The 12,172-nt window shown below is 32.7% G+C and overlaps 2 protein-coding genes across 3 annotated transcripts; one reads left to right on the top strand and one right to left on the bottom strand.

Annotated features, from left to right (window-relative positions):
• Positions 1 to 450: 450 nt before the first annotated feature.
• On the bottom strand, positions 451 to 5,980 carry LOC100775314 (polynucleotide 5'-hydroxyl-kinase NOL9). 2 transcript variants are annotated; one of them, XM_006579712.4, is made up of 9 exons: positions 5,815 to 5,980; positions 4,741 to 5,012; positions 4,617 to 4,650; positions 3,805 to 3,974; positions 3,469 to 3,652; positions 3,194 to 3,374; positions 2,730 to 2,829; positions 1,780 to 1,907; positions 451 to 829 (listed from the first exon to the last, which is right to left on the bottom strand). In XM_006579712.4, exons 2-9 carry the CDS (start codon positions 5,000 to 5,002, stop codon positions 770 to 772), a joined length of 1,119 nt encoding a protein of 372 aa, XP_006579775.1. In that variant the 5' UTR covers positions 5,003 to 5,012; positions 5,815 to 5,980; the 3' UTR covers positions 451 to 769. The 2 variants fall into 2 exon arrangements, with proteins under 2 accessions (XP_006579775.1, XP_003525672.1); XM_003525624.5 differs by having other exon boundaries at positions 5,745 to 5,900.
• Positions 5,981 to 7,345: 1,365 nt separating this feature from the next.
• Positions 7,346 to 11,466, top strand: LOC100775857 (denticleless protein homolog). The gene is made up of 17 exons (XM_003525625.5): positions 7,346 to 7,484; positions 7,563 to 7,675; positions 7,810 to 7,918; positions 8,020 to 8,084; positions 8,170 to 8,208; positions 8,437 to 8,533; positions 8,643 to 8,739; positions 8,867 to 8,930; positions 9,005 to 9,081; positions 9,177 to 9,255; positions 9,564 to 9,640; positions 9,731 to 9,815; positions 9,908 to 9,976; positions 10,065 to 10,135; positions 10,206 to 10,254; positions 10,447 to 10,918; positions 11,003 to 11,466. Exons 1-16 carry the CDS (start codon positions 7,418 to 7,420, stop codon positions 10,822 to 10,824), a joined length of 1,536 nt encoding a protein of 511 aa, XP_003525673.2. The 5' UTR covers positions 7,346 to 7,417; the 3' UTR covers positions 10,825 to 10,918; positions 11,003 to 11,466.
• Positions 11,467 to 12,172: the final 706 nt, after the last annotated feature.

Genomic DNA, 12,172 nt, shown 5'->3' with positions numbered 1-12,172 from the left:
ATTAAGAAAGGCATCCAGTTCACCAGGGAAACAAAAAAAGCTAGTCTATACTTAACTGTTTTACATTTCTATTACCTATTTTATTATTAAAATTAGGTGCTTGACTTTTGATTGTTCTAATTTTTAATGGATGTATTTTAATTACTGCTTATATAAACATTATCTTATTTTAATTTATTTTCTATTTTAAGGACTTACAATTTTAATTTAGCAAACAATCTTATTTTAACTCCTTTGTTTTATAAATAACAGAAAAAATAATTTTATTTCCTATTTTAAATATTAGAATATAAGATAATTTTTTATTTCTATTCTCCGTACATATCGTTAAAAATAGAAAATAAATAAAAACAACATAACATTACTGTAATTTCCATTTAACAGAAAAAAAAATTGTTTTCCTGCTTAAAAATAATAATTATTTGTATCATTTCATTCAACACTGGAAACTTGAAAAATCCATCCATTGTTCTATGCAAAGAACCTTAAATCAAGGGTCATATTCTTTAAATGACATTTGTCAGACTTGGCCATCACATTCCCAAGCTTGAAAGGAATTAGACATACCGCAAGTAATAGTAACTGAATATAAATAACCGAAAACAGAATTGGATTTTCAAGAACAGAGAAAAAAAAAATGCTCTGGGGCATATGTAAATTACAATATATGTCCTTCCATGGAACGATGCTTCTAACCCGTGAAGGGAATGGTGGCTATTACCCTGTTAATATGTTACTATAATGGTTCTCTTTGCCAACACATGAATAACTAGTTTGAAGTCAAAGTCAAAGTATTTGCTGACATGTAAGGTGAGATGCATCCCTGAACCTGAAAATAAGTCATTATTTTAATATGAGAAAAAACATGATTAATTAATCATGACAATGGGAAACAGATATAATAATCAGAAAATATCACTGTTAGATGTGTTGCGATATCTCAATTTATTACTCATATATACTAATTGGTCAGGTATCACATCAGCATTCAGGAATAAAGAATAGATCTACTAATACAAATAAACAGATCAAGAAAGATGTTCTAAGATAATCTAATTATATCTTAAATATTTTCTAATACTCCACCTCCTTCTTAGAAGTAAGAAACCCCACAAACATAAGACAAAGAACACTAGTCTAACTTGCAAATGAACACAGGCGACTAGCACTCCCCACAAATCACAAAACCTTTGATCAATATTCAGAACCAAACAAACAACCTTCTTCATCCGTACTTTTTAAGACATCCAAACAGGCAGATAAAAGAGAAGCTGTAATCCAAGAAGAGAAGAGAAAAACAGCACCATAGAAAATCCTAAACAACCAAAACACAGCATGGACAAGAAAAGAAAAGCAATGTTGCACCGGCCAAAAGAGAAGCCTGCAAGATCCCCCCAACCTCTTTTTGGCTGGCCAAGACCACAAAATACCTGGGACAACTCTTGCAAAACCTATTCACATCTAATTGGCTAAAACTAAAACACTAATCTAAGGTGGCTAATGGCTACACCTTGTTGCTTTCATCCTAGGATAGGCCAACTCCCTAGAGGCAGCTCCATCTAATGGGCGAAAACTTATGTCTCAAGGGACGGCTTCATCATGTTGGTAGTCTTTGTTTGCCTCTCACAGGCGGCACTTTGCTCCTAGATAGGAATATTTAACACGACACATTCTAACAAGTAAGAAGGCTGTCAGACAACAAAAGAAAGCAGTCTGGATAAACATTAAACATATTATCTTCCATTTCTACAAGATTACGTTATGAAAGCAATAACTTGCCTGCAATAAACAAGATGGAATTTGGATATAACCCTGTAGCAAGACGTTGACTTTTTCGAGAGAATTATGTGGTACAGGAGTAATGACATAAAGCACACCTTTGACTGTGTCAATTCCCCTCACAATCCCTGAAACATAAGAAATCAAGATGTGTTTAACAATTCATATGCTTAGAATTATTGAAATGCATAACTACTCAACTAGAACAGTATCTGTATGATTTGTTTCCATCATGGATACACTTTTCTTTTTTTATCTTTTACATTTATGGAAGTATGATATTACAAAGCTAAGAGACACTGGTAAACTTGTTACAACCAATATAGACAGACATACAAGATCTAATGAAGCAGTGAAATTTAAGGACTACATTGTTGAAGATTCTGAATTAAATTACATTACTGAAGTGCTGAGTTAAGTTCTCAGCATATCTCAATATACATATATAATATATATAACGAAGCTGATTTACAAAGGTAAGAAGGAAGGCTACAGTCTAGGGACCTACAGCCTACTTAAAGTAGGAAAATACAACCAGAAAACAACTTTATAAAAGCTTTACAACATATATAAAATAGAATTTTCCACAAGACTACTCTGACAATAATAAAACTAGCTTATATTCTAACAGAAGCTAATTCACAAATGCACATGAGTTCACATTATCTTTGTGCACCAATGTTTAAAACTGATTACCAAGTTCAATAATTTAATTTTTCTTTTAAAAAGAATTATAATTCCCATTTTTTTACGAGGCATTTGAAGTTTTCAAGACTTGGAAAACACAGAATGGGACATTTTCAGCTAGTTTGTGATACTACTGCCACCTAATAGCTTTTTAGATCTGAAATTTCATTTTTGCAGAAGTATTTCAGTAAAATGACCCTCTGTTTCAGAGCAAGACATAATGAAACTGAAACATTTCAGAATTCAGTAATCAAATAACCTACCAAGACCAAGACACCAAGGTAAATTTTCAGGTCCTTCAGAATCAACAGCTAAGCCAACAATGGTAGCATTCAAACTGAAGAATATTTCGGAGCTTGGGACCTACAAAGATATGGGTAGACCATAAAAAATGTTCTGCTTACCATTATATAAATAAAATAGATATATGAAATATTGTTGAAATTCCTAACAAGAAAGCATATTTAATATTCATATTTATATAAAAAAGATTTGAAAATCAAGTGGGATTAGAATAAAAAATGGACCAAATGCATCAAAAGTTCAAAATCAAACTTATAAAGGGCAACTCAGTCACAAGACTCCACTATTGTGGTGCTTGTTAAGGGTTAGATGTATGCAACTTTAACTTCTAAAGCATCAAGTCACAAGGTAGCAACCAGACTATTGCACTGAGGTGTAGTGTGACTCATAATCAGAAAGGTAAAAAAGTAAAATTTAAGCCAACCTCACAATGAAGATGTCGAATCTTTATGCTTGCAATGGGAACTTCATAAGGACAGTGAGAGGCCAAGGCATGAGCAAGTTCCTTGATTGTAGAAATATTTGAATCACTAGAAAAGCACTGTTTGAAATAAGCCATTATTCGTAGATCACGTAGGAGACGTGCATCCTTCTGAACAAGCAACCTGGGAAACAAATAGCAATATTCTACGTTAATAGAAAGAAAAGGACCAAATTAGCAGCTGCAATTGATAACTTTCTGATCAGACTCGAACTTACGATCTATTTAATGAGTCCTGATGAGCAGAATTTATCTCAATTAGGTTAATTGTTTCATCGTGTTCTCCATCTAACCAGAATTCTCCAGCAGGTAGATTCTTCTTTTCACTGGCTATGCTTATCTTAACTACATGTGTTGGAGAAATATATTTCAACATGTCCACTAATACATCGTAACCAACACCTGAAATGAAAGAGAAAAGAAAGCATTGAATAACTACCACAAAAGATGATATATTTCTACAATTCTAGAAATGAAATAGTTTATGTGAAGTAATAAAAGTACAAATGCAGGATTAAAAAGAATCAGACTAGCAACTGAAGAGGTGAGCATACCTTTCACCCAGCCAGGAGTATTCACAATAAGAGGCAACTTAACCTTACAAGGATTTTCTCCCTTTTCATAGATGCAATACTTCTTTTGGTAATAATCATATATGGCAAATACATAACTTAAGTATGTTGATGGATCTCTCTTAGAAGAAACATCACCAAAGAAAAGGCACCTATTACAGAACAAATGACAGATAACCAAGCAAGTCAATCACATGTTCAATCAAATAATACCTGACTTAGAATTGGCCAATACTTACATGATTGAACACAAAGATCAAACACTCACAATAAATATCATCCAACTCAGTGCCTATAAAAAAACTTTACAACAATGAGAAAAGGCCCCAATCCCAACCACTCCATTCCCCTCTCTCTCCCCCCCCCCCCCCCCTTCAAAAAAAAAAGAGCAGCAAGAGAGAGACAGAAAAGAAAGCCTAGGACCCTAGACTCTTACAAGCATCTTCAGAAAGAAGGAACAACCATGTACAGAACAAAATCATATGTAAAATGTGATAATATATAATATTTGTTATATTTTAATACAATCAGTGATCTGATGTCAAAACAGTTCTACTTAAACCAGAAAACAAGCATTACACCTCAGTATAATCATCTTAACCTAACTAACAAATGAAGTATACAACATGCCAAAACTTTACATAGTCCAAATTGTCCAATAATATGTGACTACTGAATAGATGTTAAATGCCATCACAAGTCAGCAGCCTTGTCAAATATTTCAAATTCAAACCAGCATTAAAAAAAAAAAAGATTCAGCCCCCAAATTATTGAGACAGGATAGCACTTCATACCTCTCTGGTGTTTTCAGGCATGGAACTGTCAAATCTAAAAGAATGTAAAAAAAAATGAATAATTTCGAAATAAATTATAAGCTACTCTTTAGGCAAAAAATAAGATAGGGATTCACTATCATACCTGGAGTTACTTTATGAACAATGGTTAGTGAAAGAAAAGCTGGAGGAGTAAATTCAGGTTGGCCAACATCAGTATCCAGATAAGCTACTTTGGTGTATTTGTGCAAGAGGACATTTAGGAGATAGCGGGAGAAGGTTGTCTTCCCACAATTCTTGGCACCACATATAAGAGCAATAGGAGGCATTGAACTGTGTGCAATGGACTCTGCAGCCTCTGACCATTGCTCTGGGATGTATATGTCTGGTGAAGGAGAAGAATCCATCTCTTTCTCTCTGTAAAATTACAAGACAGCTTTTATTGATTAAACAGCTTTTCTGTTAGCAAGTTGTGCAAATTTATATCTCAAACTACCTGATCTCAAGACAGATGCTCAATATGAGACAAAGGCAACATATCAGATTAGTTAGAAAAATTAACAACTGTCCAAGTTAACTACATAGATCTAAAAGTAAATTAAAAATGTGATGAAAATGATCTACTACAAAATCTTCAACAATTTGGTAGCCATAATAGTGCAAACTGAGTAAATTGAGAAGAATAAAAATTTGCCCTTTACAACCAATCAACAACATGAGTAGAACAAAAAGCCAAAATCAACATTATTAATTACATTACATATTTGTGGCTGCAAGTAAAATATATCAAACTATATACATGTACACACATACATAAAGTTAATCTTGTTCTTGGTCCTACAACCATACATGGATGGCCAAGAAAAGATTGTAGGGAAAGAGAGAGTATGCAGGACATGTTCTCCTTAAGAATAATAGACTGATAGTTAGTTAGTTAGTATTCATGCTTTTGTTTTGTCTACTCTAATAATCCTTTTTTTTTTTATTAATTCTGTTAGTAGGAGGGATTGAAACCAACCTTATGACTTCAATTTAGTAATCTGTTATTTGGCAGCAGGGTTAATTAACAACGGGCACTACTCAATGTATCATTACCTTACCCATAAAATTCAGAAGAAAATAAAAAGGCAATCAATCACAATCACATACACATTCTCCTAAAAATTGTTTGGAACATGCGGCGAAACCACGAATGCCCAGAAAATGCGAAAGAGAGAACCTGTGCCGTGCGAGAACTTAATGACAGCTGAAGGCACTGTCGTCGGAGAATGGCACTGTCAACGTTCTATTATGAATAGGACAAGTATCAGAGGGAGGGGTTTTTAGGGCTTTTGATTCCAGATCACACGTGTTACAAGTCGTCTTCATTCCAAAAAAATAAGAGTAGAAAACATTTAAAGAAAACAAATATATATATATATATATATATATATATATATATATATATGTTTTTAATTTTCGTTTTTCTTTATTTTTTTTAATAAAATTTATTTTCATCTTTTATCTTATAAAAATTTTATATTAAGGAATCTAGTTCATTTTAAGAAAAATTTACCTCAATTGATTCACTAATATGTTTTTAGTAGTTACAAATTCTTTAATTTTTTATTCCTACGATTTTAATAAATAAAATCTAAGAGAAATTTTATTTTGTTCTTTAATGAAATTGAGTTGATGTTATTCTTTCAAATTTGTGATTGTTTTTCATTCTGTGACACGATTTTTTTAAATCCTTCATTTACTTTTTGAGATGTCAAATATGTTACATTATATTAATTTAAATTATAATTATCATGCTCAAACCAATAATGGGTCATATATAAAGGGAAAATCACATAAAATAGAGTCCCACAAACAATAAGAAAACTAAAAGATTTAGCATAAAATTATTTCACATTTGTTCAACTCACTTGCCACATTATTTTTACTGTGTGTTAAGACCTTTTTTAGTTTAAACATTAATTGATTAATTGAGTTTGATAATTTTCATGTAAGTAGATTTAATAAAATAAATTTTGCTTTTTTAAATCAATTAAAATAAGACTTAAAATCACATAATATTAACTCAAATTTAAGAGTTAAGGTCTAAAAATTTTTTTTTAAATAGATACAAGAGGACAATAAAATTTACAAAAAAAAGTAAAGGACCATTTTTGCCAAAATCAATTTGTCATATTATCTTTTAGCATAATAAAAGTGATTAATTTAAGAGTAAATGGTCACTTTACTCCTTAGATTTATAGGCGTTGTCATGTTAGTTTCTGAATTGAAATATTTTTTTTTTAAAAAAAGTCTTTCAAGATGTAAATTGACATTTATATTTGTCCAATTTTTTTTAAAAAAGTGTAATAAAGTATAATATTAACATATATTTAGGGACTGAAATAATAACACCTACCATTTTTAAGGATTTATTTGACATTTTCATTAATTAACATTATTTTTTTTAACAATTATAATTAAGATTTTTTATTTTCTAATGAAATCACCATGACATATTTACACAAATTTCAGTCCTTTAAATAAAACAAGTTATTGGTGTGTGATTTAGTCTAATTTAACATTAATTTCATAGTGTTTATCACTTTTAGAGTTTAAAATAATTGTTTATTTTTAATTTAGGGTTTAATTAGTATTTTAATAGGGGCATTACACGATATAAATGTTTAATTTTGTATAAAAAAAATTCATAATAAATGAATATTGGGTATGAATTGAATTGAAGTTCCCTCCCTCCCGCGTATTCATGGCGCCTATTTCCCTCTTTCAAACACAAATCAAATTCCTAACCTAACCCTCCTTTCATTGTCTTCGTCCTCTCAATGCCAATGGAAACTCCAAGCTCCCACTCTCTCTTCGCCCACATCGCCTCCCGAGAACTCTTCCGAGGTATATTGCACTTCTCTCTCTCTCTCTCTCTCTCTCAAACTGCACAACATTTTCTCATTTTCTTTCGCTGTTTCGCAGTTCCAAAACGACATCGTATGGACGGATTCGTCTCCGGCTTCAATGAAACTGGTCTCCTCGCCGTACAGCACAACGCCGAGGACACCATTCCCCTCTCTCTCTCCTTCTGCAAGGTACCTAACCCTTTCACTGTAATGGTTGCTGCATTTGTCCGCGATTTACTATGATTTTGAACGCACATCGAAATTCGCATTTCGTAATTAAAACCTTGGTTCCTTTCTTATTTATTTATTTTTCTCTCTCGCAGACTTCAAAATTTGGACACATTCTCGCGGTGTCCGACGAGGACGGTTACATCACCTTGTTTGATACTCGCCGCAACTTCCCTGTTACTGCAAACTTTGAAGAAAACTCAGGTTTCTTTGCCTTTTTCTTTGTTTATCATTAAATAGACATAATGGAGATTAGCAGAGTTTTATGGTCTCTTATGTGAAAATTTGCCCTCTTTTGCTCTCAGAGAAAGTGAAGATTTGCCATTGGGTTTCACATCAGAATGCTGTTTTTGATACCTGTTGGATTAAGGTATATATTTGGTGAATCGTTAGTTTGAGCGGTTTATTTTCTAGTGTGTTGTGTATGACATGAGATGGCTTGTACTTGTTCGCAGGAAGATACGCAGATTCTCACTGCTTCTGGTGATCAAACAGTAAGTTTGTGTTATTTATGCACATAACAGTGACTCATTATTAGCATAGGACTTTTTCACATAATTTTTTTTATGACGTTTAGTTCAATCAAGTCTATATAGATACTGATTCCATGTTACAGAGTTAGAATCTAATAGGCTTTTGTGTAACTGGATATAGTATTTAATAAGTAGTTTTTTTTTTCCAAGATGGTTTTGGCTTTGAATGTTCTTATGACATGTTTACAGATAAAATTATGGGATGTTCAAGAACAGAAGTGTCTTGGAGTGTTGACTGGGCACACAGGAAGTGTGAAATCTATGTGTTCTCATCCAACTAATTCTGGTGATGTTTCATTTTACCTGCATTTCTGCTTAAACTATGGAATTTTTTCCCTATAATTGTAGTGTGATGTATTAAGCTATTAATATTCATTTTATCTCCAAATTTTCAGATATTATTGTCTCTGGTTCTAGAGATGGATCCTTTCGTATTTGGGACTTGAGATGCAAATCCACTGCTAAGAGTAGGCATGGAGAAGTTGGCATATGGTAAGTGACTGTTTTTTATTTGTAAAACTCCTGTAATGATTGTTTTCCTGATCTGTTAGTGATTAGTTTGTAAGTTTATTTTTTATTTACAATTTTTTTTTTATTTATCATTTGTTTACTTCACTAGTTCAATGGGTGGTGTCAAAGGAGCACATATTTCATCTCAAGCAAGACGAACTAGGAGAGGAAAGGTTAGTCTCTGCTGGATTAAGGTTCCTTCATATTTTGCAAAACCAAACTTTTTTTGACAATTTGTATTTGTCAGGCTGCTCCAATGAGCATTACATCTGTTCTTTGTCTCAAGGACCAGGTTTCTATAGCCACTGCTGGGGCGGTGGATAGGTTAGTTGGAAAAATTACCTATTGAAGTAAATATCTAATTTTCTGATATTTTTACTTGAATTAATTGATTTTACTAAGCAATTGGTTTATTTCAGTGTGTTGAAGTTCTGGGATACCAGAAATTTGAAAAGTACTGTCACTCAGACATCTCCTAGTCCTCAGTCAGCTGAAAAGGTTGGTTGAAACTGTGTTTTAAAGTGATAGTATATTTGTCTATACACTCAGGAAGTTACCAATTAATGGTGTTGGATAAATTGGATTACAATTCATAAGTTTAGTAAGAGGTTATATAATGGGCTTATGATCTCAACTCTCAGAATAATCACTATAGCATCCTTAAAGTTAAAATGGTTATGGTAGGAAATTTCAGCTGTATTACGCCTTTCATGTCATTAGGATTATTTATTTATTTATTTATATTGGAAAGCTTTGAAATGATATATTCTTGAGTCTCTTGACAGTATTCTTCATTATCATTTCAGCAAACATTACATGGAATATCAAGCTTGTCCCAAGATGAAAGTGGACTTTTTCTTTCAGCCTCTTGCATGGATAATCGGTATCATCCTTTGATAGTGTATATTTTTCATTCTTCTGAGTTAAGAATGTACAGCTAAACCTAAAATATACTGTTTCTTCCTCTTTGCAGAATTTATTTGTATAACACTCTTCAACTTGACAAAGGGCCCTTAAAATCTTTTTCTGGGTGCCGAATTGAATCATTTTTTGTAAAGGTGAGTATTGCACCTGCCACCTGTATTCCAAAATATTCTGCATTCAGTTTCTGTCCTAATTCCTGACTTCTTTGTCTCGTGTGCAATTTCAGTCTGCAATTAGCCCTGATGCATCAAACATAGTCAGTGGTTCTAGTGATGGAAATGCCTATGTTTGGAAGGTTACATTTCTTACTTTTAATTAGATGTTGCAAGTTTGATACTTCAGTTGCAGTAGGGATATAATCTCACTAAATTTTCAAAATTCAGGTTGACAAACCTCTGGAAGATCCTACTATTTTGAAAAGCCATGATGATGGTGAAGTTACAGCAGTTGACTGGTAAATTGGAAACCTAGCGTGGTTCTAGTTCTCTTTAATATATTGGTTTGTAACATTATTTATTTGACAGGTGTAGCTCTGAAATTGGGAAATTAGCAACATGTTCTGATGATTTCACAGTAAGTGAAACTAACTTTTTTTATTCATTTGACTTGAAATTGTACCTGACTTTACAATAGATATTGTTGCATACTTGCATATTATTTGCAATAGCTTTCAGTTTAGTATTGTCTATTAACCCATTTTTTTTTGAAAAAGGCCTGAACTCGTTTCTTTCAGCGTTGTAACTCCTCCCTATTTGCTATTTTCAGGTTCGAACATGGAATAAAAACAGTTATGTCTCTAGTATACAATGTGCATCTGCCATCCGAAGAAGAGTAATGGCAATTCCTAGTATAGAGTGCAAAATGCTTTTAAATAATGGAAAAAGGTACTCTAAGACAAATGAAGATGCTTTTTTACCCGATGATGCTCTACACCCAATTACGTCACCCACTCCAATCACACCACCTAAAATGAACATATCTGAAGGCCATACGAACCAACTTTCCTCAAGATTAGATCTAAATGCATCCTCTGAAAAAACTCCAGAATCTGCTTTGAAGAGCCCCTCATCTGTATTGAATCCTCCATCATCCCTAAAAAGAACTATCCGAGACTACTTTCTAGCATCTTCAAAAACCTTGTAGGCTTATTAAACCAACGAAATTCTGTAGTTAAGTAAATTTTTTTGCACATAGTGCTTGCATGGGTGGGTTGGAACTTCTTCAGCCATGTTCTTGGGTAAGGTTCTTTTCCTGAGGTTTGAAACATTTCTTTATTTGTATTTGTAAACTTGTTTTAAGGCACTTGTTATGGTTTCTACAGGTTTGAAATGTAAAGCACATAAAAGGATTCGTTATAGCAGCAATATTCTTTTTTTATACCCGAATTCAGATCAAGCTGGGGTGGGCAAAAGGTCGAAAATATGAAAAAGCTGGACAGATGTTGCTTCTGCTGATTTCCTAGAGAAAAAAGGAGTATGCTAAAAATTTCTTAATGATGTGCATATGAATTCTGCCAGGTTTTGTGCAATACACAAAAGTCTTGACTGAAACACCCTCTTTGATGTGAATTAGTGGAACTGTTTGAATGGAAGACATGGCTAGACATCAGGTGCTTAAATTGACCCCCAGCTAATGGCTATCTTTTAGCCAGAAGTTTTTATTCATGCTTTACAAGTGCAATGCACAGAGATGAAAGTGCTGTGATATTTTCACACAAAAAAAAGGCACTGATTTTTTTTTAAACTATACCAAATTAGAGAATATTACCTTGGCATTTTTCTCTTAAAAAATATGTGTTGGTTTCCAAATATATTAGAATTTAATGTTTTAATATTTCACAATTTAAGATTAAAAAAATTCTTATTTTTTCTGGAAGATTTTCTATTTTCAAACATTTTTATTGTGTGTTTGAGAGAGAGGAAAGAAATAATATTGAAGAAAAATTATACTTATTTTATGAGACCTATATCTTTTATATTTTATTTTGATTCAAAAACTTCTTTTATTTTCATATTTTCTAAATCAAATGTACGGTAAAAGAATTAAAGTTCTTTGGAGCTCGTTCGTGCGAAAATCCTGGAAATTTTGTCAAGTAAATCAATGACAAATGTTTTATGCATCGTACTTAATGCACGAGAAATATGAACGAGACTCGTCTGCAGTGGCTTTCTTCTACGGATCAAAATGCGCTTTGCCAATAAATGAAAAACGTAGCCGAATCTCTCCACATCACAAGGACTTCAACCATGGGAATTTAATGGTTCAGTTTGAGCTACACAGAAAATGACCATGTTCTGTACACCTACCACAACACAAGGACCTCAACCATGTCTTGTCTCTGAGTTTGAGAATGACATCTCTCCACATCAATATCTCCTTGAAAAAGGAAAAGTGGCTTCATTAATCGCTCTCATCCTTAGTGCTCAACACATTTCTTCATACCATTATTGGTATACACTACACTGAATTCTCAAAGTCATTTTTAAAAAAT

Source organism: Glycine max, chromosome 5 (genome assembly GCF_000004515.6).
Source record: "Glycine max cultivar Williams 82 chromosome 5, Glycine_max_v4.0, whole genome shotgun sequence".
In the NCBI taxonomy this organism is placed as follows: domain Eukaryota; kingdom Viridiplantae; phylum Streptophyta; class Magnoliopsida; order Fabales; family Fabaceae; genus Glycine; species Glycine max.
This window is presented reverse-complemented; position numbering and strand designations above follow the sequence as displayed.

Excerpts from the sequence above, each read along its gene's own strand:
- LOC100775314 (XM_006579712.4), bottom strand. The coding sequence starts at position 5,002 with ATGGATTCTTCTCCTTCACCAGACATATACATCCCAGAGCAATGGTCA. Across the intron at positions 4,651-4,740 it reads TGTTCATAAAGTAACTCCAG|ATTTGACAGTTCCATGCCTG; the intron begins GTATGATAGTGA and ends ACATTCTTTTAG. Across the intron at positions 1,908-2,729 it reads ACCTTGGTGTCTTGGTCTTG|GGATTGTGAGGGGAATTGAC; the intron begins GTAGGTTATTTG and ends CTTATGTTTCAG.
- LOC100775857 (XM_003525625.5), top strand. The coding sequence starts at position 7,418 with ATGCCAATGGAAACTCCAAGCTCCCACTCTCTCTTCGCCCACATCGCC. Across the intron at positions 9,082-9,176 it reads ACTGCTGGGGCGGTGGATAG|TGTGTTGAAGTTCTGGGATA; the intron begins GTTAGTTGGAAA and ends GGTTTATTTCAG. Across the intron at positions 10,255-10,446 it reads CATGTTCTGATGATTTCACA|GTTCGAACATGGAATAAAAA; the intron begins GTAAGTGAAACT and ends TGCTATTTTCAG.